The sequence below is a fragment of the Muntiacus reevesi genome, chromosome 9 (assembly GCF_963930625.1).
Source record: "Muntiacus reevesi chromosome 9, mMunRee1.1, whole genome shotgun sequence".
In the NCBI taxonomy this organism is placed as follows: Eukaryota; Metazoa; Chordata; class Mammalia; order Artiodactyla; family Cervidae; genus Muntiacus; species Muntiacus reevesi.
This window is the reverse complement of record NC_089257.1, coordinates 7,218,590-7,245,880: the sequence shown is the minus strand read 5'-3', so window position 1 is coordinate 7,245,880 and position 27,291 is coordinate 7,218,590. Positions and strand designations below refer to the sequence as shown.

Here is a 27,291-nt window from a genome sequence, read left to right as displayed (position 1 = left end):
GTCCTTTCTAATGTGTCAGCTGTTTATATCGGGTGGCCAAAGTATTGGAGCTTCAGCTTCAGCATCAATCCTTCCAATGAATATTGAAATACATATGTTTATATTATATAAAATATATATTATACATTTGGAAGAGTGCCTATGTACATATATATCCATTTCATAATCTTAAATTTATTTTTATTTGTAACTATTATTAAAGCTATCTTAGTCCTTTTTTAAAAAGAAGTGATCAAATATTATATATTTTGATTTTGTTTAGTTCACAAAAAATGTTATTTATTTCAAATATCAAAGATTATTTGGCTGATATTAAAATTACCTTGTTAGCTACTAAATATTCTGTAAAATGTTGGGGGGCAATAAGAAAAGAAGATATGCAGTAATTTTCTTCCACATGTATTTTATTGTCTGAATAAAATTTATGATTTTTGTGATGTGCACATTTTTCTCTTCGTAATAAATCAATACTCCAAAAAGTATAAATAGATAAGTCAGACATTATCTGAACTCCCTTCACTGTAAAGAAGCTCATTCTCTCTTCTAATACACATCCAGATACCGCTGACATATATACACACCAACTACAAAGATGCACATGTGAAATGTTGTATGAATATATGGATGCCATCTCCCTTTGTTTTACAAAAATAGAGTTATATTTTACACATACATTTATGCACTTATTACACGTCTCAAAAGCGTGGGATTTCTTCACTGCAGTGTCTCTAAAGCACTGTTTAGACAGACTATGCAGCATCACATGGTAAACGGACGCCCGTGTCTAAATGCTCCAACTGAAAGCAGCTTCCCTTTGCTTTGCTGGTGTTGTCTTTTGCAGGATTAAAAAAGCTTTTAACAAACATCTTGGACAAGCACAGGTAACCGTCATTCTTGGGCAAACATTTTTATGAGGTTTCATTGATACAGTTTTTAAAGTTAAAAAAAAAAATCCTACTTTTTTTTTTTAATCACTGTTCCTAAAAGATACAGAATTTATTCAGGATGATTAGAATAAAAACACCTTAATAAAAAGACTGCTTACATAGCATATGTGTCCACTAGATCTTTTGTAGTTCTATTGTAACAAATTATCACAAATTGGGTGGTTTAAGCAACAGAAGTTGACTTTCTCACATCTTTAAAAGCCAGTGTCCAAATCACACTGCTGGCAAGGTTTCCCTCCACCGGCTCTGAAGGGATAGCCACTCCTCGCTTCTTTCAGCTTTCGTGGTGCTTGACCTCCTTTGCTTCATGGCTGTGTCACTCCCGGTTGCCGCCTCCATCTTCATGTGATATTCTTCTACGTGTCGCTGCATCTCTAGCCTTCACTTCATCTCTCTTCCCCCCTGATAAGAACTAAGAACACTGATCACAGGATATAGTGCCCTTCCCTTACATTAAGATAATCTTGTTTGAAAGTCCTTAACTGAATTACATCTGCAAAGGCTTTTATTTTCCTAATAAGTTCAGGTTTGCAGGTTATAACCTGGCATATATTTAGAGGGATCAACATTCAACCCAATGCCCTTTACGCTTTAAATTCCCAATATTCCTAATACTACCGAGACACTACCAAAGCAAAACCTGAAGCTACAAGCCAGAGGAAATGGAGTCACCAGAGAAGAGTCAGCATTGAGGTAACAAAGGATCCTTTCAGGGTTTGTACTCTTGCAAAACAGAGAAAGAAGGAAAAAATGCTAGAACATTCTAAGATTCCGCTACGCCCACCAACTTGGGCATGGTTGTTCTTTTCTCATCATCTAAATCCAATCCTCAGTACAGAAAAGGACAGTGACTATGTCTGAAGGAATGGGAAGTTTCAAGCAAATTTCTTACAAGACATGACCCTGATCATTAGTTTTATAGCAGTTAACTATCATTTTATTGCTCAGGAAATCTCTTAACTCACTCTTTCCCAGTGAGAGGAAAGATAGGTCTTCGGAATAGATCATTGTCATAGAGATAATGTGTGCTTTGATAACCCAGAAACCCTTAACTCTTTGAAATTACGGTCCTTTTACATAATGTGAGATGGCAGTGATGATATTAACTATCATTTCATAGGAACATAGAAATAATACTAGATGATATTTTCTGATGCATTTCATGAGAAACATAGAAACAAATTGCTTGCGTGATTTCAAGTCTTCGAGTCAGGTTGACAATTTTCTTAGTAGTTTTCTCAGTGCCTCGGTGATATCTTTGTTCCTCAGCGTATATATAATGGGATTCAACGCTGGGATCAAAACTGTGTAGAAAAGAGAGACCAGCTTCCCAGTTTCTTCAGATTGATTCGGCTTGGGTTGTAAATAGGTGGTAGAGGCTGTGCCGTAGAATAAGACCACCACGGTGAGGTGGGACGAGCAAGTGGAGAAGGCTTTAGCCCTCCCTCTGGCGGATCGCAATTTCAGAATGTTGGAGATGATTTTGCCATAGGAGACAACAATCAGCAGAAATGGAACCATGATGAACACCACTGCAACTACATAGACTGCTATCTCGTTCACAAATGTGTCCCCACAAGCAAGCTTGAACACTGGGGGGAGGTCACAGAAAAAATGATTGATTGTGGTCGACCCACAGAAGGGCAGAGAGAAAACCTGCCATGTTTGCCCAATTACAACAGGAACTCCACTGACCCAGGAGGCAGTGACCAGCTGGATGCAGACCTGGGGGCTCATGGTCAGACCATAGTGAAGAGGGTTACAGATGGCCACGTAGCGGTCGTAGGCCATCACAGCCAGGAGGAGACACTCTAAACCTCCAAACAGAAGGACCAAACACATTTGTGTAGCACAGGCAATGAAAGAAATGCGGCCTTTCTGGCTCAGGAGGTCTGTGAGCATTCTTGGGATAGTGACAGTTACATAACAGATTTCTAAAATGGAAAAGTGGTTGAGGAAAAAGTACATGGGGGTCTGGAGAGTGGGGTCAATTCTTGTTACCAGCACAATGACACTATTGCACGTCAGGATGGTCAGATAGAGGACTAAAAATATCCCAAAAAGGATCCGTTGGGAATTGGGAATATCAGAAAACCCCAGGAGGATAAATTCCATCATTGCAGTGATGTTTGATTTTTCTGTTCTTAATTTGTACTCCATCTGTAGATATGGTGAATTCAAGATGGTTAATCCATTCATGCTTTTGAGCAGCATTTCCCTTCTGTTAACTGAATTAGATGCATGAACTTATTTACATAGTCCATGCAAGTACTGTTGCCTTTGCCTTGCTCAGCTTCTAAGAAATGAGATTTGAAACCTCAGCAATAAACTGACGTGCAGTTAAAATCAGTTAGAGAAATAAAATCTTCATTTTTACACTTGGATGTAGTGATACCAGAGGCTTCCCTGGTATCTCAGCAGTAAAAGAATTTGCCTGAAATGCAGGGGATACAGGAGATGTAGGTTTGATCCACGGGTAAGGAAGATTCCTTGGAGCAGGGGACGGCCACCCACTCCAGTATTCTTGCCTAGAGAATTCCATGGACACAGGAGCCTGGCGGACTACGGTCCATGGGATCACGAAGAGTCAGACATGATGGAAGTGACTGAGCAGCAGCAGTAATATACCATAAACAGTAAGATGCATGCATTTTTATTTAGAGCTTATTGTGCAGCAATAATATTAAATTATTTCACCCCCTTTCAGGGTGAAGTTATATATGACACAGGCTTCCTATTGTTTTTCTTTGAGTTCATCAATTTCATTTTCTGTACCTATTGGCTTATTCCATCTCCTTTCAATTCAAAGATTTTCACTTAAAAATTTTGCCCAATTCTTATTCAAAACATTTTAAGCCCTCCCATTTCTACTTCAATGAGAACTGACTTTCTTAAACTTATTCCTTGTTACTGGGGGAACAGATACGTGTAATCATATTGTTCTTCTCTTTGTACCTCACACATCAGTTATGCTACACATGGAAAGCATTAGGTACATCATGGGGTCCAATAACGTTCCCTATTCATACCGTTGTACATTGCATTACAAATGCCAATTAATCTTTAACTCAGTCCATAAATATGACCCATTCTTCATGATATTTGGGGTTCCCTGATAACTCAGTCAGTAAAGAATCTACCTGCAATGCAGGAGACCCCGGTTTGAGTCCCAGGTCAGGAAGATCCACTGGAGAAGGGAAAGGCTACCCACTCCAGTATTCCCAGGCTTCTTTTGTGACTCAGCTAGTAAAGAACCTGCCTGCAAGGTGGGAGACCTGGGTTTGATCCTTGGGTTGGAAAGATCACCCGGAGAAGCGAAAGGCTACCCACTCCAGTATTCTGGCCTGGAGAATTCTATGGACTGTATAGTCCATGGGGTCACAAAGAGTCGGACACAACTGAGTGACTTTCGGTTTCATGATATTTTAACATAGTTTCTTAACATATGTGATTCTCTGATCCATTGTCATCTACTTCTCTTACAACCAAATAAAATATGTCTTATATAATTCTGTTATAATTTTATCTAATAAATGTAACTTTATTTAAACCCTTTGATTATTTTTTTAGAAATGCAAATGGCAAAAGCATATGAGTGGGACTAACACACACACACACAGGCCCGTTATTTTGCTTCACTTCAAGTTCATGTAATCACTTATCAGGCGGTCAACACTTTGACAATTCTCATAAAAGTTCATTAATGTTTGTTCTTCTAACTGTGTTTTCATATTTCATTAAATCTACTATATCTGTTCCCATCTTCCAGCCTCACAAAGTATGTTTTTGCATTAATACTTTGATAAATATAATTGAGTCAGCAAATATTCTCTCATATTTCTCTAGTTCCTCTAGAATTAGGTTTCAAAATTTCCCTGTGTAAGTTTTATTATAAATACTATTATTATTATTATTGCTATTTCACTTATATCTAATTTTACTTTATCATTAAAAAAGTTAAGAAATACATTGGTTAATTTAAGTTATTAACTAATTTTCAGATAAAGATCTCAGAATTTCACATTTTTTCTGTTTTATCCTTTGTATCTTAAACCTCAAATTCAGAACTATTTTTAAATAAAACCATCTAACATCTTACCTTCATGGATTTACATGAAGCTATCTGTGAGAATATAGATGTTTTGACCCTGTAAACTTTTATAATTCTTTTGAGTCAGAAAGTCACTGTCATTCTGGAGTATTCTTCAAAAATCAGTTGCTCTTAAATAGGAAATAGTCATGATCACCCTGGGGGGACATTTTCTCTTGAGTATCAGTTTAATTTCTAGAAGACTGCTTCTGTTTGCTGATTATCTGCGTTTAAGTTTTAAAACTACTTTTTCTGTAGATGACTTGTCCTCTGCAGCTCCGTCTTGGCATAAAGGTTCCCCTCTGTGGGGGGTAGGAACCTAGTAGAGAAATGGCACTCTAGTATCAATAGTATTTTCTGGAAAAAAAAAATTAAAACTTTCAGTTTATTGCATTTCAGGCCATTAGTAATTGCTGTAAATTTGTCTTCCTTAATTTTAATCCCATAATTCATCCAGATCTCATCTTTCACATCTTTAGAAAAATGTGTCCCTTACTAATACACGAACGTGGTATGTTTGTTCTTTCCAACCCATTTTAGGTAAGGTTAGATCCTTTTTCAGAAGTGGAACACTCTATTCCTAGACTAACTTTTGTGGAAATTAAGGTATGTTTTATCTGCTGACAAAAATCTGGATATGCTTATTCATGTTAGGATATCCAGTCAGTCATCAGCGCAGGTGTCTAACAGGTTCAAAATGAAATGCACCTTAAATGTAGCCTAGAGCCTGTTACGCAGGGTGAAGTAAGTCAGAAAGAGAGACAGATATCATGTTAACACACACACACACACATATATATATGCTCGAGAAAAATGACACTGAAAAACCTATTTGCAAGGTAAGAATATAGACACAGACATAGTGAACAGACTTGTGGACCCAGCAGGGAAGTAGAGGGTGGGGTAAATTGGGAGACTAACGCTGAGACATACACACCACCACATGTAAAAGAGAGAGCTAGTGGGAAGCTGCTATGTGCATAAAACACAGGGAGCACAACCTGATGCTCTCTGACAAACTAGAGGCGGGAATGGGGTGAGGTGTGGAAGACAGGTTAAAGACAGAGGAGACAAGTGTACACTTATGACTGATTTACTTTGTTTTATGGCAGAACCAATACAACATTGTAAAGCAATTACCCTCCAATTAATTTTTTAAAAAAGAATAAACATTTAAACCCAATTATTTAAGAGAAAAAAAAAAAGAAAAAGCAAAAAACAAGAAAAAAAAAAAAAAAACTCTCCTACAAAATGCTTTTTCTATTTCAGCTACTTCCAGGCAGGTATGTAGGTAAAATTGTCAGGAAAGAAGTTACAAGACCAATATCAACTTCTGCTCATAAGCACATTTTTTTTTTCTTTCTGTTTAGAGATTCTTTGACAATTTAAAACACTATGAGTGTTTCAAAAATTGCATTTCTTTTTTGTTTTTTAAATTTGCCTCTCTTTATTATAGCACGGTCCTAGTAAATTGGACCTATGTATTCTTTTTTAGGATTGATGAGGTATCCACGTCATTTAGTGTCATGCTTATTTACAAATGAGAATTGCACTCATTATTTGTTTCAGCTAAGTTTTACTTACAAGATGGAACAAACTGAATGTCCATCACCCATGTGAGTAAACTGATCTAATTCCTAATTCTATTGTTAGGATAGTGAATTGAATATTTCTCTGTTCAATTCAGTATCACCATCACTCGAAAACAAATCTACAATCTGAGACAATACCTCAAATATATCAGTGTAACAAAATAAAGAACCATCTTACAATCAATTACAGCACATGTTTGCAGTCAGTGATGAAGAATCTCTGGTTGCTTTCATCCAAGGGTCCCGTTATTCCTACTACTTTGTAGTTTCCTACTGGAACTTCAGCTTGCAGAAACCTGAGATGCCAGACAGATAAAACATAAGGAAACAAATACACTATTCAGAGACTCTATACATCATAAACACATCACTTCTACCCATATGTCATTGTAGAAACTAATCACGTGGTCCAATATAGTTCTGAGAAGGTTTAGGGAATGATATTCATTGTATGTCAATAAACAGACGTATTTGAAAAGCATAAAGCCAGACTCTGCTGCAGTCCTCATTTTTGGTCACTAAAAAAAGGGTGTTATAGCATGCTGCAACATGTATACCTTTAGACTGAAGACTTAGCGTGACACATAACGGAATAAGTATTTATGGTACATATTTATGCATATTAATTAGTTTTGTAGATATATTTGAACCTAACAATACAATGTCATTATTATTTTCATTAGACTTTGATGTTTAAATTAGCAATAGTATTGAGGCATAATTTGCATAACATAAAGCATGGCCTTTAAAATTCAATCAGTGATTAGTTGAGATATACTTGACTTACAGCATTATATTAAATTCTGCTGTACAACATAAATATACTTTAAATGATCATCACAATGTCTTGTTAATATCCATCACCACCCAAAGTTATGGATTTTTTTCCTGTGATGTGAAGTTTTTAAAATTTCTATTCAGTTCAGTTCAGTTCAGTCCCTCAGTCGTGTCCAACTCTGCGACCCCGTGAACCGCAGCGCCAGGCTTCCCTGTCCATCACCAGCTCCCCATTTAGTCCATTTAGTTCCTTATCTTAAATTTCTCTCAAATTATTTTCTAGTTTACTAAATAAACATCCTGCAGGGTTTTCATTTCCATTGCTTTTTAAATGTTCATATCTTTGTTCCTATTTAAATAGTATTTTCGATGTCTACTTATTTTGCTTTTCGATGTGGAAATAACGGCTTCACAGGCGGCGCTAGTGGTAACGAACCTGCCTGCCAACGTAGGAGACACAGAGATGCGGGTTCCATCCCCAGATCAGGAGGGTCCCCTGGAGGGGGGCATGGCAGCCCACTCCAGTGCTCTTGCCTGGAGAATTCCGTGGAAGGGGAGCCCGTGTGGGAGAACCAGGCGTGATCCCTGGCTGGGAAGACCCCCTGGAGAAGGAAATGGCAGCACACTCCAGTGTTCTTGCCTGGAGAATCCCATGGACAGAGGAGCCTGTCAGGATACAGTCCACTGGGTTGCAGAGAGTCAGACACGAATGAGTGACTAACACTTTACAGTGTTCACATATGCATTTTATTCTCTCTCTCTGTTTTGTTTTTTTCCACTGTATAGGCTAGTATCTCTAGTAAAATGTTGAGGGAAAAAAAAAAAACTGTAAGAGAAAAATCCCTTTCCTTGGTTCAAATTACAGAAAGACATGTTTCAACATTTTTTAATTTAATTGTTTTGTTAACACTATTGCTGAGATTAAAAAAAAAATTACTTTAGTATCATCCTTTACTGAAAGCATTCTTTAAATTCTTATTTCCCAAACTTAAGTTAAACACCATTCTATTTTTACAAGTTCAATGTTGATCATTTTACTGTATGATTTATTTTATGCTTTTATGATAAATTATTATTTATCTAGTAACAGTTTGTTCCCCTAGGGTATGAAATTTAAGTGAAAACTGGATTTTTCTTCTCGGTGATGCATCATTGTAACTACACAATATAATTATGTGAAGCTGTTTTAGACATGAAAACCAATCAGTCACTATATGAATTCTCTTTAGTGATGACAGTCAATGCTTATGGAAGAGGACAACCATGCAGCTAATCCCTACTCAATATTGGACAATGGATGTGATACAATCAAATGACATTATTCTAAACCATAAATTTTGGATATAATTTGCTGTGAAGCAACAGAATATTGAAACAAAGGACTTCAAAATGGCTTTGAAACCAAGTTTAATATTTTACTTCCTTCAGTCCTTTCAATGGGTCATTTGCAGTAGCCACAGTTGTCATCTGTTACTGTCATCTGCACATTATCTCCTCTGAAATGATTGCTATAATTTTTGGGTGCTTTTTAGATGTCTTTTTTGATGACATGATTTTGCTCAAAGAAGAGAACTAGCTGGTAGATGAATTATGGTCTTATGAAAAATAATTTAAACACATAGTATAATAAGAGAAAGACAGATTTAAAAAGAAAATATAAAAGAAAAAACCTTCCTCAGATTGCATAATTTCCCAATCAGTTTGACTGAAAATGATCCAGCGTACTGTCCGTAGTTCAACTCTTTCCATCTGAAGAAATACAAGATCTTTTTAATAGTAATTTTTTTTTAGTTTAATATAGTGATTCTGTCTTATCAAGTATCATCCTTTACAACCAGGAAAACTTGGGGAAATAATGTACTAAATATCCCAAGTATTTTTATTTTAATTTCAGATATATACTTCACCAAAATAATTAAAAAAAAAAAAAGCAAGAGATCTTAGAGAATGGATAACACTATATGGGTGAGAAATGATTGAATCCCATACATCTTATATCTCTGAACAGCAAACATGCATTCATATTTTTTGCATTAGTAAAAATTAAGGTAACAAATTATCAAGATGCTAGTAGCATGATTTGGCTACATTAAAAAAGCATATCTACAAAGAAGAATTCAGATAGAAGCAGAGAGCAAAAATATATTGCCACACTACAAAATTTTAAGGGTCATTATGCAAAATTTTATTTTTAATCTTTACAGATGAATCAAATCGAAGTTGCTGAAAGGTAAAATGTCTAAAGTCAAAATCACATAGATATTTAACGATTGTTCTCCAAACTTTTACCATCTGTATTATCTAAAAACATTATGAAAAGGAAAAAAAAAAGTGCATGATAGTTACATGAACAGGAAAGTACAAAAATATCTATGGTTTTAGGGGAAAAGGTAGGTAAGTAATACTATATTTTCTCATAAAATTGCAAATCACCAGTAAATTTGTGGACTGAATATAAGATTACCTAAATACATAGTTTCTTATCAGCAAGGCACCATAATATAATCCTGATGTTAGAAAATCCAGCATAAAACAATAAGGCCAGGAATGAATAAATATAATAAATATATCAATCATATGGAAAAAGCAAACTATTTCTGATTATACACTGACAAAGTTAAATAGAGAAACAGAAAATGAATTTAAATCAAGCAGCTAATGCTTTACATTAAGGGAGCAGTTTTCTCAAGGCTGTCAATACATCCTTATTTCTCAGAGTGTATATCAGGGGGTTAAACATCGGGGCAATAACAGTACAGAAAAGTGAGAGAAATTTGTCTGTTCTGGAAGAATTTTTGGATTTAGGTCGTAAATATGTAACAATCGCAGATCCGAAGAATAAAGTCACCGCCAGGACATGAGATGAGCAGGTGGAGAACGCCTTTGCTCTTCTGTTGCCGATGGCAACTTCAGGATGCTGGAGGTGATTCTAACGTAGGAGGCAAGAATCAGCAAAAAAGGGGCCACGGCAAAAAGCACAGCAACTGTGAAGACCTGCATCTCACTCAGAAACGTGTCCCCGCAGGCCAGCTTCAGTACTGGGAGGATGTCACAGAAGTAGTGACTGATTTGTTTGGATTACAAAAGGACAGAGAGAAAACCTGGCACTTCTGCCCCATCTCAGCTGGAACTCCAGCGACCCAGCAGGCAGCCCCCAGCTGGACACAGACCTGTGGCTCATGACCAGAGGATAGTGCAGGGGGCTACAGATGGCCACGTATCGGTCAGAGGCCATCACTGTAAGAAGCAGGCTCTCTACGTTTGCAAATATAAGGAAAAAACTCATCTGTGTTGCACAAGCAAGCAAAGAAATACGTCTTTTCTGAGTCCAAAGGTTTATGAGCATTCTAGGAAGAGTGGCAGACACATAACAGATTTCCAAGAAGGAAAAATTACCGAGGAAAAAGTACATGGGAGTCTGGAGAGTCTGGTCTGTCCTGGTTAGGAGAATAATGATGCCATTTCCCATCAGAGTTATCACATAGATAAACAGAAACATCACAAAAAGAAACATTTGGAGATTGGGAATGTCAGAAAATCACAAAAGAACAAATTCCGTCATTGAAGTGAGATTCACATTCACTAGATATTTTTGAGGTTCCATCTGTAAAGATAATACAATTAGACATTTATCTTTTTCTGCTTTGTAATTCTATAAATTAAAGGGATTTAGAGGAATCATTAATATTACATAAGATTTCTATTTTTTATTAATGTCTAGTATTTTATATCCTGGACTAAACATAACTGAAGCTTAATGGAGAATATGTATGCTAAATTCTAAATATAAAGGCATAAGTTGCAATTCAAGGTTTAACTTTAAATAAAAGTGATATGTTTAAAAATTATGCACTTTCATTTTGAATCTGTTTGTGTGCAGAGCAAAACCTATCCATTTTACTTTTATTAAGGAAGCAAAATTCTGAGGCAGAAATATTTGCATCCCACTTTCTCAGTGGTAGGGCACCACCAAATTCTGTAATGCATTTTTCAGGAATTTCCCAACTCTTCCATCAGAACTTTTTCAAGAATAAAGCATGCCTTTCCTTTCATATTCTTCAATGATAGCTCTTACTTCTTGTGTGTGCACTTTATTTAAGACCATTCTGACTGCCTTTATCTACTTAAATAAACAACATAGCCATCAGGAATTATAAAGCAGGAACATTTATTTATGTTTTACAGGGATGCAGCTTATGTTTGACAGTGTTCTTGACTTATTGGTTATTTAATTAATAATGACAAACTTGAAGGAATTATACTGATGATATAATTTCTGAAACTCTGCCTGGTAAATCTATTCTAAAATCTCTTACGATGTGCCAGAGGCCACTTTCATTTAAAAATTATCATGCTAATAACACATATAAGACGCAGCACATGAAAATTAAAACTGAAAACTATAAATTGTTTAAAATATGGCTAATACACAGTTGTCAACAATATCAAAAGCAGAGAATATATATTTTAGCTAGTAGGTAGGTGAGCAAATATAGTTTAGTGAGTAACTAGTGAGACCTACAGACACTCAAAGTTCTCCTGTGTTGAGATATACTTAGAAAATATAAGAATTTTATAAGAAAGGTGATTAGTAAGCTGTAGCTTTAAATAATATCTAGGAAATTGGAAAATACAAGTTCTGTTGCGCTACTCTTGTGTTAGCAAGCTACTTGCAATAGCAGATTATTGAATTGTGTTAACATCAGGTTATATTGATATTATAGATGAAGAAACTAGGGCTCAAAGGTTTATATAATTAAACTAAGAAAAAAAAAAAAAAGATGTTCTCTTTGACTTCCAGGATTCATGAGCATTGTGAGAAGGGTAACAGATCCATAGCTATTTCCAAAAGGAAAGAATTGCCAGAGAAAGAATACATAGAAATGTAGGGGTCAAGACCAAAGTGGGTTATTAGAATTATGGTTCTATTGCCCATCAAGATAATGATATACCTAACTAAAAGCAACCCAAATAGAAGCCACTGGAGATGGTGAACGTCAGCAAAGAGCAAGAGAAGAAATTCCTTCAATTTGGTTAGACTTTACTCTGGTATATTTCTTCTTGTTTTTATTTTTTCACTGCTGTTCTTTTTTTGTTTTTTTCTCTTTTTTGTGTTTTCTCTATAGAAAAAGAAGATTTAGCAACTGCTTTTACTCCTTCATCCCCAACATTTCTTGTTCTTCAGTGCTAAATAAATTATAATTTCTAATTGTACAAGTTCAGCATTGTGATAGTTAAATTTTTAGCATATGCCATGAACAAGATTCATGGTAAGATGAAATTTTTGCATGTTATTCTCAACAGTGAGCAATTTAGAAAAAAACAACTACTGTGTGCTGTCTCTAAATTATCTATACTATACCTCTTTCTCGTAAATGTTTAAGTGTTTATTATTAAGGGAAATAAATATTAATGCTTTACTACTGCCATCTTTGAACTTCTCTCCATTACTTCAAAAAATTCAAATTATTAAGAAGATATATGATAATATTCCATATGAACTTTTCATTGGTCATATCACCATCTCTACCCTATCTACTTCAGTTAGGTCTGTATATGTAATATTAATTTGCAAGCTAAATCATGTAAGTAATTTAAAATCACTATTTAACTCAAAATTACTTCATTATTTTAATTTAAAAGCATTTGTTTTTTTCTTAAAGTAGATGCTCTTTGAATTCCCCAGAACTTGCAATTGCATGAGTTAGATTGTTTTATATTCGTTTCAGTTCAGTCGCTCAGTCGTGTCCAACTCTTTGGAACTCCATGGACTGCAGCACACCAGGCTTCCCTGTTCATCACCAACTCCCAGAGTTAACTCAAACTCATGTCCATTGAGTCGGTGATGCCATCCAACCGTCTCATCCTCTGTGCTCCCCTTCTCCTCCTGCCTTCAGTCTTTCCCAGCATCAGGGTCTTTTCTAATAAGTGGATTCTTCACATCGGTGACCAAAGTATTGGAGCTTCGGCTTCAGTATCAATCTTGGCTTTATATTAAATCTCTTCTTAAAATATCATCAGGGATCTAATTAACTTAAAAATGCCCATTAAATTATACTGGCTCAAAACCAAGTTTATCTCCCCACGTTATATAAAATATATCAGTTATTCATTCATGTCTTTAGCATTTCAAATAATTTAATATTATTATTAAATATTTTAACTGTAAACTATATTGACCTAGTCAGAAATACATGCAAATTCCTTTAACATATCACTCTTGCTATTATATATTAGTATTAGATTTTAAAATAAAAGTTATAAACTATAGCTTACAAGAATATAAAATAGTTCATATTTACCATTCTTATATAAGATGATGCTGATTTTATCTCACTGTAGAAGATGTAAATAATTATATTAGTTTACGTGAAATCACAATTTAATCAGACATTCAACTTGGCTTTAAAATATTCCGTTTTTTCCAAAATAATGGGCTCTTTAATAAAGTTTCTCTACCCCATGAGATCTCTTCGACCAGTCATGTTACATTTCCAATTAAAAGCACCATTTGGCACTCTATGATTTCTTTTATTTTCCCAGGTAGTTCTCACTCCATTCAGAATACTTTCTCTTCAGCCTCTCCATGGACTAGAGTGCACAGCACGCTTTTTATTTCTTAAAATTGAATAAGGTGCTGAGCAGTGTACCTGGAGACCATCTAAACCTGACACACACCCAGTTCAAACGCTGTCAAGATCACTCAGCTGTGAGGCTCTTTCTTTAACACTGAGCTTGCAGCACGGTTTCCTGAACATGTTTTTCTTATATCCTCCTATATTATATTCTTAATTGATACTTAGGGTCCTGCACGTGTAATTGCCCAGATGATAAATACTATTTTAATCGTATATGTTATTGATTCTTCCCCAGGCACCGGGGAGACCTAAGAGATAGATGCTGTATTATTATTCCTAGAATAAAAAAAAAAAATTAGAACCACTGATAATAGAGGTTTTATGTTCTCAGTTTATAATTTCTAGTGTGAATGCAGTTGTAAGAGAAAATACCAAAACTTTGTATGGGATAAAATAACTTGAATTCTCCAACTGAGATAGTGTGGAAAGACACAGTCTGTGTCTTCTGGGCTTCAATTCTGGGAAAAAAAAATAATTATTCCCAACACCTAGGTTGTTTCAAAAATGTTGATTTGTACCCAGTCATGTTACTTATTAGTAAACAGTGGCTTCTAAGGGTTTATGATTACAAACAGAAAATATTTCCCTGAGAGGGAGCTCTGATGATAGTGTCATAACAGAGAGTGACTACGAAGGTAATCCCAGAGTGTCAGGGATGATGTGGAAGACACCACGGAAGGCGAATGAAGAGTAGGTGATGTGAGAAGCCAGCCGGAACTGAGCTACTGCAGGTGCATAACCAAAAAGCAAGAGTGCTGGAAGGAGTTCTAAAGTCTCATAATTAGCACAGTGTAGAATTATGCATGGGGAGAGAAAATTTCTGATGCCATAGAAAATAAAATTTAGAAAAAAACCCACAAATTTATCATTCAATACCAAAATACCCTAACACATTTGCAAATATAGACTTTTAAATTAATGTTATTGGAACAGCACGGTAGCTTTAAGATAAGAAAGCTTTAAATGATGCGTAGGTTTAAATAGTGTAGAAAGTAAGTGAAATAATGAAAGCATTCTAAATTAAAATCTGTTTAATCTTGAAGCAAGAAAACTTTAACTTTGGCTCAAAATTAAAATTCAGGACACAGAACCTGAAAAAAAATTAACTACATAAATGTAGGTAATTCTACTTGATGGAAATGAGCATGCACCAAAAGTAAAGTTAAACTAGTGTGGGTAAAGTTTTTGGAAAAAATATGTCATATCTCAGATAGATTTTTATTTTCCATTACAAAAAAAATATATTTTTTTTTAGTTATCAAGGAAAAGTCTAAAATGAAATTAGAAAATGATACAAATAGTTTAAGGAACACTTCACAGAAAACAGAGGGAAGCAATTGTTTAAAAATGGGAAGATACTCAACTTGTTAATGAACAAGGAATAAAATTTAACTCTACAGAGATTTAGTTGTGAAAAATAATCTGATATTTTTCTACGTAGTTTTCTGGGAAAGCACATTAATACACTAATAATATTGAGAAAAACTCTGATAGAAATTAAATTTTATCCTATAATAAAAATAGCATACCAAATTGGCAAAATATGAGCATTAGAAAAAAAAACTGCTGTTGGACTACTGAGAAAACTTTGAGAAAGAAATATGGATTTTTATTAATACATTAGAATAGAGTAGGAAAATCTTCTAAGGGTTTAACACATTTACATATTTTGAAAGTTAAATAGCGAAAGAGTTGTAAGTACATGTTTCTATACTGTTAAAGTGAAGAAAGTTTTTCTCAACTGACTCAGAATTAGAATGCAGAATGCAAAAACCTACAAAAAAATCTCCACAAAAATAAATGATTCTAATTGGTACAACCTTACACTAAAAGTAAAATTGAAATGTTTTGATAAAGATGACAAAATATAATTCCTCACCTAAAGTGCTTTTTGCTTTTATTAATAACCTCCACTTAAATATCAGGAAGTCAAAATAAAACAAAAGTAGAAAAATGAACCAAGTATTTAAGTGACAGTTCACAGAAAAGGGAGGGAAATCATCATTTAAAAATAGGGACGAAATCTCAATGGCATTTAAGAAAAAGGAATGAAAAGTGTATATTGTGTACATTTAGTACATAAAGCAGTCTAAGATATTTCCCCAACCAATCTCTTGGGAAAATATACTTTTTACACTCCTGAGAATGCAAATGCCTAAACCTGTGGAGGAGAACTGGGCACCTTCAACTACCCTTTGAATCAATCAACACGCGTTAAGTACGATTTTATGCCATTTTGCATTTTTGAGCATTGTTTGTAAAAGATGATCAGTTACCCAATTGTGAATGATCAGGTGAACTGTCTCTCTCTGACATAATGAGCCTTCATTTTGATGTTGTCATTGACTTTTTACTTTTTCCATAACTATCTGTTTCCTTCAAAATAGGAGTTTTATAATGTTTTATCCAAATTTGTCTAGTGTTTTCAGTAGGAAGAATGTCTTGCTGTGACCCTCTATGTCACAATCAGAAATGAAAGTTACTTCTTCATTGTTTAAATGTTCCTAATTATGCAAGGAGATCCAACCAGCCCATCCTAAAGGAGATCAGTCCTGGATGTTCATTGGAAAGACTGATGCTGAAGCTGAAATCCAATACTTGGACCACCTCATGCGAAGAATTGACTCATTGGAAAAGACCCTTATGCTGGGAGGGATTGGGGGCAGGAGGAGAAGGGGACGACAGAGGATGAGGTGGCTGGATGGCATCAGCGACTCGATGGGCATGGGTTTGAGTAAACTCCGGGAGTTGGTGATGGACAGGGAGGCCTAGCGTGCTGCGATTCATGGGGTCGCAAAGAGTTGGACGGATACAACTGAGCTACTGAACTGAACTGAATTATATTCAACTTGATTTTACTACATAAAATATTGTTTTTGTGTACTTTATAATCCCTCCTTCAATAATCTTATTCATTTACTAATATATCTCCTCTATATATTGCCAATGAACTTTATCTCTTTACCTCTCTATCCCTTCATAGTGTAGCACTTTAAAATTTAAATATCTATAATAATCTTTATTTAATGAGAATGAGTCTATTATAGGTATTTTCATATTATTTTGTTATCTAATCATTTACAGAATTTTGAGAGTAGAAGCAAGTTATATTCCCAAGTAGAGGAAATTGGATTTCAGAGTAATTAAATCATCAGCCCAGTGGCATAGCTATTGAACATCAGAACTTGATCCGTGTCCTATATCATTAGATGTCATTCCAATTCTGCACATATTTTTCTTCCACTGAGAGATCATTTTACACCAGAGGCCAGAGTGCATTCACATAATCATTAAACTTTGTTGTTCATTGCTCCTGAAATCAAGCATTTTTTTTTTTTCCATCACTAAGTAGAGGGGAAAAAAATCTTGTTACTTTTCTATCCCAGAAGAGAATTAGTGTTTTTTGTCCCGAGATATCCCTAAAGATTTCAAGAGCCAGAGATTCTGGTATAAGAGTTCAAATGCTTAATACTCATAGCATGTTTTAACTGGGCTCTCAGTTCATCTTCACAGGTAATATGAAAGGATTTTCATTGATTACAAGATATTTTAGAAACGATAACCTGAAATCTCATACTAGATTCTATGCCTTAATATTTAAGTCTTAGATAAATTTTTCTGGTTAATTCAGAACTGAATTAAGGATTGAGTGAGGAAATTTATTAGAACATAGTAGGGGAAACAAAAAAGACTCCCTGAATTTTTAGCCCAATGTGGCCATAAATTAGAAAAATTTTAATTTCCTAGATGGAAGACGGCAGTCAGAATAAGGTATAAATAAATAGCTATAATTAAGCTTTAGGAAATTATTAAATGGAAAGAAAATTATTTATTAAACAGCCATTGGGTATATGTCTTTTGAAGATCATTATTTTTTCTCATGGGGGATATAAATTAATTTTAAATTTATTTCACTAGTTGATTAATCTAGAAGCTACAGTAAGATTTTTATTTCATTTTATTTTCATAGTCCACTTAAGCTTGATTTAAAAAAGATTCACGCACATAAGAATGTTAATTTGTACTTCTAGGAGCATAGCAATTCCAGAATTGTGGCATGTTACAGTTAGCTTGTGATATGTTGATGGTAATAGCATGGGGTCTGGCAACAGAGAAATTTGTACTTCAGCCTTGATGCCTCTAGTAACTCACTGTGTGAGCTTACTCAGTTCATAGGTCTAGCTGGTCGTTCAGTTTTCTAATCTATAAAAGAATTCCCATTTATTTTGTTGCAGGTTGCTATGTAGACTCTTTCTCTCAAAGAGAAATCAGCTAGATGCAAACACAATTAGTTCTAATTTCCTTAATTAGTGGCCAGAATCGCCTGTTTGATGGGCATCCTGGATGAAGTAAATGACCTCATACTTTTTGTCTGTGTGTGCTAAGTCATGTCTGACTCTTTGCCACCCCATGATCTGGCCCACTAGGCTCCTCTGTCCATGGAATTTTCAAGGCAAGAGTACTGCATTAGATTGCCATTTCCAGGGTATCTTTATGATCCAGGGATCAAACCCACATCTCCTGCATTGGCAGGTGGATTCTTTACCACTAGCACCACCTGGGAAACACTTTTTGTTTATCATTCCTCATTTTTCTACAATGAAATAGGTAATTGCTCTAATGAAGTATGATTAAGAATAATATATGCCTTCATTCATAATCCACCTTTTGTACCTATGGCTGATTCATGTTGAAGCTCAATAGAAAACAACAAAATCTGCAAAGCAATTATCCTTCAATTAAAGAATAAATAAATTTTTAAAAAATGGAGTCCAAAAAAAAAAATAGATCAGAGATATAAAGGTTTATGAGAAAGTTGTAAAGTACAAAATTATCGGGATATTTAAGTAAACATACTATTATTTTATTGATATGCCCAACAGCAGAATGTAATGAAAGAGAATTTTTAAGATGATTGATAGGATTAAATAATGGAATTCAGCTACTTTAATTTCATGGGAATGATATTTTTAATTTATATTAAGTGTCATGTAACACATAAGCTTAACTAAAAGAAGAGCTACTTAGATTTTGCTTTGGGGTCCATTTATTATCCAATGCTTTGACAAAAATTTGATTTCCTAGCTCCCTATTTATTTATAACTGTCCTGTCAAGTTAAGAAAAAAATTTGATAACCCTATATGCAGGACAGAAAAAGAGACACAGATGTACAGAACAGACTTTGGGACTCTGTGAGAGAAGGTGAGGGTGAGATGTTCTGAGAGAACAGCATTGAAATAAGTATACTATCAAGGGTGAAACAGATCACCAGCCCAGGTTGGATGCATGAGACAAGTGCTCAGGGCTGCTGCACTGGGAAGACCCAGAGGGATGGGGTGGGGAGGGAGGCAGGAGGGGGGATCGGGATGGGGAAGACATGTAAATCCATGGCTGACTCATGTCAATGTATGGCAAAAACCACTACAATATTGTAAAGTAATTAGCCTCCAACTAATTAAATGAAAAAAAAAAAAAAAGAAAAAATTTGAAACAAATTATAGTCATATTTAACATGTATGCATCCTCACATATAATTGATGCTTTAATAAAGCATTTTAATGCATCTCATAAATAAGAAATCTGTTGTCAGACCATGTTCATGTAGTTGAACAAAATATGTACGAAAATTTTGATCAATTTTATTCTTTCATTTGAAGACTCGAGTTACTTTGGCTAAATCATATTAGGGGCTAAATCTGTGATCAATATTAAGGTTCTAGAGTTAGACACAATAATTTTTGTCTTCCATAACTGTGCTGTCTCGAACACACCAGTTAAATAAAAATTAGAATAAAATAAAGCTAAAGTTTCCCTTGTGAAGGTTAGTGAACATATATTAACAATTCTTTATTAGACAATCTCGATGTAGTCTTCAAAATTTGTCTCATATTTTTATTATCTTTACTGTGTTTCTTATCTAATTCCTATTTTGAAACTGATTCTTGTTGGTCAATATTTTTGTGTGTAATATATGGATTCTTGAAGGAGAAAGACTGATAATAATGAATTAAAAATGACTATATTGTCAATAGTCAAATAATACATTTAGTATGCTTAATACCTTTAATGTTAAATTAAACTTGATGGTTTTATAAGATACCTTATTGATATAACCATTCAAACTAATTTGGAATTTTTATAATACATTTGTGTGTGTATTTGTGCTTTCAAGAGTAATATGTGAGTTCTTTGAATTAAAAAAGAGATAAATATTTGATTTAATTATATATTATATTTGTACCATATATATTTCTCTAAGGATTAAGTAATGTTTTCCTTTTTGATTTGACAACTCCATAGTTGAAAAATTATTTAAGAAAAATTTTCAAGGGAATGGTGGAACTATCTGGGAAAATGAAGACATGAGACTGTTTTCCTTCTAAAGGTGATTTCACGCTGATTTGCTCTTTCTCTATTTGATGCATGCAAGTCTCACTATAACAGAGATATAGTGCATTCCATGTTAGTATATAAGCTATTAGTAGGTCACTGAATTCAGCTCATTTCCACCCACCGCAGATTTTTCATTCTTTCAAATAAATGTCGATCTCTATAGCACACTGAAGAAAACCAAGAGTCGTGATACTGAAATCTTGGTCCTATACACGGTAAATGAAACATCTAATTGCTTCAATGCTGGAGACTTTAGGTACAGATACTAATGACCTTTTAACATTTTGCTTGTTTGTTATGCACTTTGCTTTCTTCATACTCCACTGAATAAGCAACAATCTGACATCATAGGGAAATATGAGCCATAATAAAATACCACGTTGTGATTTACACAGTCATGTGCTTCTTTTAGCAATACCTTTTCTAAAGAGTTTTACTATTTGTCATCAGGAGATATTTACAGTTAGTCCTACTTATATCCAAGGGTTCTACTTCCCTGGATTCAATCAACTGCAGATCCAAAGTATTGTGAAAATAAAAATTTGCAGAGTTCAAAAAGTAAAACAAATTTGCAGCACATCAACAACTGTTTTAAAAGCATTTAAATTGTATTCACAACCTTTTAGACAACATGCACATTATATTAGCTTTTATAAGTAATCTATAGATGGGTTCAAGTGTGTGAGAAGAGGTGTGTTGCTTATATTGTAAATGTCTCCCCATTTTATATAAAGAACTTGTGCCTCTTTCATTTGGGTATGGGTATGCCTCTTTCATTTCATCCCCCACCTAGGGATGACTGTATCTTATATAATTATAAAATATTCAGGTACCAGAATGCCCAAGTGGTTAAGGCGCTGGACTTAAGATCCAATGGATTTATATCCTTGTGGGTTCGAGCCTCACTTCTGGTACAAGTGGATCTGCTTGGGCTTCCCTGGTGACTCAGAGTATAAAGAATCTGCCTGCAATGCAGGAAAACCAGGTTCGGCCACTGGGCCAGGAAGATTCCCTGAAGGGAATGACCACCACCCACTCCAGTCTTCCTGCCTAGACGGAGGAGCCTGGCGGGCTGCAGTCCATGGGGCTGCAAACAGTTGGACATGACTAAGTGATATCACAACAATAATAATAATCCCATTTCCTAGTAACCTGGGGACATGAAAAAGTTAAGTAATTTTCACATTGGCTTTTAAAATTTAAATTTAATACTATCTTCTGATGTCAATGTATTTGTTCACATTTTACAAACTGTAAACTTCATGCATGTTGTAGAAAATCTGGGATTAGCACTCAGATGTGTATTTTCTACTATAATAATTTTGGGATTAAAAACTGCTATATTCATTTGTCTTTGTGAATTTTTAGATGACATAATATGAAAGTGAGCAGTCATAAGTTTAACAGAAAATAGATTGGAAGTTAAAACATATAAACCATGAAAAATTATTAATTTTTAAAAATTATTTATTTTTAATTTATTTTTACAGAGTAAGCATCCACTTGGACTCAACTTTTAATCACTGGACTATTCCCTCACTGAGAAGGATTTCTAAGAAACAGACGTGAGGATATAATTGGTGGACTCTATTTTTGCCATATATTGCTTTTGGAACTTAAAAATGAAAACTGAGACGTCAGGGTCACCATCAGATTTAGATTTATACAGGATTCAGATAAAAAATAGGACTGAGGTCACCATGTTCATACTGATGGACTTTACAGATGATTTTAAGAGGCAAATCTTTCTATTTTTACTATTTCTAGCAATCTATCTTTTTACAATGATCGGGAATTTGGGGTTGGTTTTCTTGGTCATTATGGATTCCCGGCTCCACAACCCCATGTACTATTTTCTGACAGCATTATCATTATTGGATGCCTGCTATTCTTCTGTTATCACACCCAAAATGCTGATCAATTTCCTATCAGAGAATAAAGCCATTTCCTTTCTTGGATGTGCCACACAGATGTTTCTCTTTCTTACTTGTGGGACCACAGAGTGCTTCATCTTGGCCGCAATGGCCTATGATCGCTATGTCGCCATCTACAACCCTCTCCTGTATCTAGTTAAAATGTCACCCAGGGTCTATGTGCCACTTATAATTTCCTGCTATGCTGTTGGCATCTTGCATGCTACTTTGCACACAGTGGCTACTTTCAGCCTCTCCTTCTGTGCCTCCAATGAAATCAGACATGTCTTCTGTGACATCCCTCCCCTCCTCGCTATTTCTTGCTCTGATACTCGCATGAACCAGCTTCTAGTTTTCTATTTTGCAGGCTCTATTGAGATATCCACCATATTGATTGTTCTGATCTCCTATGGTTTCATCCTGTTGGCCATTCTGAGGATGCGTTCTGCTGAAGGGAGAAGGAAAGTCTTTTCTACATGTGGCTCTCACTTAACCGGAGTGTCCATTTTTCATGGCACGGTTCTCTTTATGTACGTGAGACCCACTTCCAGTTACGCCTTGGATCATGACATGATCGTGTCTGTATTTTACACCATCATAATCCCCATGTTGAATCCCATCATCTATAGTTTGAGGAACAAAGATGTCAAAGAGGCAATGAAGAAAGTGTCTGGGAAAAATTGGTTTATCAACAAAGTATATTTTTCACACTAAACATTAAATTGAAATAAATTAAGACTGATGTTTATTGTTTTAAAATCAAAATTATAATTAAAATATTTTCTATTAGTTTATTTGTGTATACCTGGTATTCTTAGATGTATAAAATAAAGATTATAGTCAACCCACCACATATGCAGTTTTTGCACATACAGGAAACTGTGACATCTATATACATCTATCTCCACATAACATGGGTATGTAATATGTATTTTATTATCATATTCATATGAAGATTTTATGTATATATACATGTATGCATCTACAGACAAACACATACATATGTATACACACATACACACATATGCATATATAGATACTGGTTGTTAATTTCTGGAACTCTCTTGCTTTTTCGATGATCCATCGGATGTTGCCAATTTGATCTCTGGTTCCTCTGCCTTTTCTAAAACAAGCTTGAACATCTGGAAGTTCAGGTTTCACGTACTGCCGAAGCCTGGCTTGGAGAATTTTAAGCATTACTTTACTAACGTGTGAGATGAGTGCAATTGTGCAGTAGTTGGAGCATTATTTGGCACTGCCTTTCTTTGGGATTAGGATGAAAACTGAGCTTTTACAGCCCTGAAGCCACTGCTGAGTTTTCCACATTTGCTGGCATATTGAGTGCAGCACTTCCACAGCATCATCTTTTAGGATTTGAAACAACTCAACTGGAATTCCATCATCTCCACTAGCTTTGTTCCTAACGATGCTTCCTAAGGCCCATTTTCTTAACATTCCAGGATGTCTGGCTCTAGTCAAGTGATCACACTGTCGTGATTATCTGGGTTGTGAAGATCTTTTTTGTACAGTTCCTCTGTGTATTCTTGCCACCTCTTCTTAATATCTTTTGCTTCTGTTGCGTCCCTACCATTTCTGTCCTTTATCGAGCCCATCTTTGAGTGAAATGTTCCCTTGGTATCTCTAATTTTCTTGAAGAGATCTCTATTTTTTCTCATTCTGTTGTTTTCCTCTATTTCTTTGCATTGATCACTGAGGAAGGCTTTCTTATCTCTCCTTGCTATTTGTTGGAATTCTGCATTCAAATGGGTATATTTTTCTTTTTCTGCTTTGCCTTTTGCTTCCCTTTTTTCACAATAAAACATCTATTTCTGCTTCATTGACTATGCCAAAGCCTTTGACTGTGTGGATCACAATAAACTCTGGAAAATTCTGAAAGAGATGGGAATACCAGACCACCTAACCTGCCTCATGAGAAACCTCTATGCAGGTCAGAAAGCAACAGTTAGAACTGGACATGAAACAACAGACTGGTTCCAAATAGGAAAAAGAGTACATCAAGGCTGTATATCGTCACCTTGCTTATTTAACTTATATGCAGAGTACATCATGAGAAACGCTGGGCTGGAGGAAGCACAGGCTGGAATCAAGATTGCTGGGAGAAGTATCAGTAACCTCAGATATGCAGATGGCACCCCCCTTATGGCCGAAAGTGAAGAACTCAAGAGCCTCTTGATGAAGGTGAAAGAGGAGAGTGAAAAAGTTGGCTTAAAGCTCAATATTCAGAAAACTAAGATCATGGCATCCGGTCCCATCACTTCATGGCAAATAGATGGGGAAACGTTGGAAATAGTGGCTGATTTTATTTTTCTGGGCTCCAAAATCACTGCAGATGGTGACGGCAGACATGAAATTAAAAAGACTCTTACTCCTTGGAAGGAAAGTTATGACAACCTAGACAGCATATTGAGAAGCAGAGACATTGCTTTGCCAACAAAGGTCCGTCTGGTCAAGGCTATGGTTTTCCCAGTAGTCATGTATGGATGTGAGAGTTGGACTGAAAAGAAAACTGAGCGCTGAAGAATTGATGCTTTTGAACTGTGGTGTTGGAGAAGACTCTTGAGAGTCCCTTGGACTGCAAGGAGATCGAACCAGTCAATCCTAGAGGAGATCAGTCCTGGGTGTTCATTGGTAGGACTGATGTTAAAGCTGAAACTCCAATCCTTTGGCCACCTGATGCGAAAAGGTGACTCATTTGTAAAGATCCTGATGCTAGGAAAGATTGAAGGCAGGATGACAAGGGGACAATAGAGGATGAGATGGCTGGATGACATCACCGACTCAATGGACATGGGTTTGGTTAGACTCCAGCAGTTGGTGATGGACAGGGAGGCCTGGCGTGCTGCGATTCATGGGGTCGTAAGGAGTAGGACACGACTGAGCCACTGAACTGAACTGAACTGCTAATAGATTCACTTTGCTGTATAGCTGAAACAACCAGAATATTGTAAATCAACTATACTGCAATAAATTTTTTTCATTTATTTTTATTAGTTGGAGGCTAATTACTTTACAATATTGTAGTGGGTTTTGTCACACATTGACATGAATCAGCCATGGAATTACATGTATTCCCCATCCCGATCTCCCCTCCCACTCCCTCTCTACCTGATCCCTCTGGGTCTTCCCAGTGCACCAGGCCCGAGCACTTGTCTCATGCATCCAACCTGGGCTGGTGATCTGTTTCACCATAGATAATATACATGTTTTGATGCTGTTCTCTAGAAACATCCCACCCTCGCCTGCTCCCACAGAGTCCAAAAGTCTGTTCTATACATCAGTCTCTCTTTTTCTGTTTTGCACGTAACATTAGCATTACCATCTTTTTAAATTCCATATATATGTGTTACTATACTGTATTGGTCTTTATCTTTCTGGCTTACTTCACTCTGTATAATGGGCTCCAGTTTCATCCATCTCATTAGAACTGATTCAAATGCATTCTTTTTAATGGCTGAGTAATATTCCATGGTGTATATGTACCACAGCTTCCTTATCCACTCTTCTGCTGATGGGCATCTAGGTTGCTTCCATGTCCTGGCTATTATAAACAGTGCTGCGATGAACATTGGGGTGCACGTGTCTCTTTCAGATCTGGTTTCCTTGGTGTGTATGCCCAGCAGTGGGTTTACTGGATCATATGGCAGTTCTATTTCCAGTTCTTTAAGGAATCTCCACACTGTTCTCCATAGTGGCTGTACTCGTTTGCATTCCTACCAACAGTGTAAGAGGACTCCCTTTTCTCCACATCCTCTTCAGCATTTATTGCTTTTAGCCTTTTGGATAGTAGCCATCCTGACTGGTGTGTAGTGGTACCTCATTGTGGTTTTGATTTGCATTTCTCTGATAATGAGCGATGTTGAGCATCTTTTCATGTGTTTGTTAGCCACCTGTATGTCTTCCTTGGAGAAATGTCTGTTTAGTTCTTTGGCCCATTTTTTGTTTGGTTCATTTATTTTCCTGGAATTGCACTGCAGGAGTTGCTTGTATATGTTTGAGATTAATCCTTTGTCTGTTGCTTCATTTGCTATGATTTTCTCCCATTCTGAGGGCTGTTTTTTCACCTTGCTTATAGTTTCCTTTGTTGTGCAAGAGCTTTTAAGTTTCATTAGGTCCCATTTGTTTATTTTTGCTTTTATTTCCAATATTCTGGGAGGTGTGTCATAGAGGATCTTGCTGTGATTTATGTCGGAGATTGCTTTGCCTATGTTCTCCTCTAGGAGTTTTATAGTTTCTGGTCTTACATTTAGATATTTAATCCATTTTGTGTATGGTATTAGAAAGTGTTCTAGTTTCATTCTTTTACAAGTGGTTGACCAGTTTTCCCAGCACGACTTGTTAAAGAGGTTGTCTTTTTTCCATTGTATATTCTTGCCTCCTTTTTCGAAGATAAGGTGTCCATAGGTTCGTGGATTTATCTCTGGGCTTTCTATTCTGTTCCATTGATCTATATTTCTGTCTTTGTGCCAGTACCATACTGTTTTGATGACTGTGGCTTTGTAGTAGAGCCTGAATGTTTTGCTTTTAACTTTTATAATTCTATTAGTTTATTTTGCTGTTGATTTCTAATTTCTTAATTTGAATATGAATTTTTCAGTGAATACCATGTCAGTGCATCCCACATGATTTAGTAAAGCAGATCATTATAACAATACCAATATTTCTGTATTTTTCTTTCTTTCTTTCTTTGTCTTTGGATTAGATTTTACTTTTTAATTTATTTTTCAATGCTTAAATAGAATAGTTTCAGGAGCTGTTTTTTAAAAATTGTCTTTTATTTCAAAACAGAATGTGGTATGCTCCTGTGTTGGCTGCCATGCATGCCAAGTCACTTCAGTCATGTCCAGCTCGTTGCAGCTCTATGGACTGTAGTCCACCAGGCCCTCCCCCCTCTCCCACCGGTAGGATTTCCTAAGATGATT

At 35.6% G+C, this 27,291-nt stretch overlaps 2 protein-coding genes and 1 pseudogene across 2 annotated transcripts; 1 reads left to right on the top strand and 2 right to left on the bottom strand.

The window, feature by feature from the left end:
* Positions 1–2,156: 2,156 nt before the first annotated feature.
* LOC136175122 (olfactory receptor 10AG1-like) lies at positions 2,157–3,125 on the bottom strand. Its single transcript, XM_065945431.1, has one exon. It carries the CDS (start codon positions 3,105–3,107, stop codon positions 2,157–2,159), a length of 951 nt encoding a protein of 316 aa, XP_065801503.1. The 5' UTR covers positions 3,108–3,125.
* Positions 3,126–10,074: 6,949 nt separating this feature from the next.
* Positions 10,075–11,010, bottom strand: LOC136175418 (olfactory receptor 10AG1-like; annotated as a pseudogene).
* Positions 11,011–22,015: 11,005 nt separating this feature from the next.
* On the top strand, positions 22,016–23,065 carry LOC136175417 (olfactory receptor 5T1-like; the record flags this gene model as incomplete). Its single annotated transcript, XM_065945718.1, has 1 exon — positions 22,016–23,065. A coding segment is annotated over one exon (1,050 nt), but the record flags the coding sequence as incomplete, so codon positions are not given.
* Positions 23,066–27,291: the final 4,226 nt, after the last annotated feature.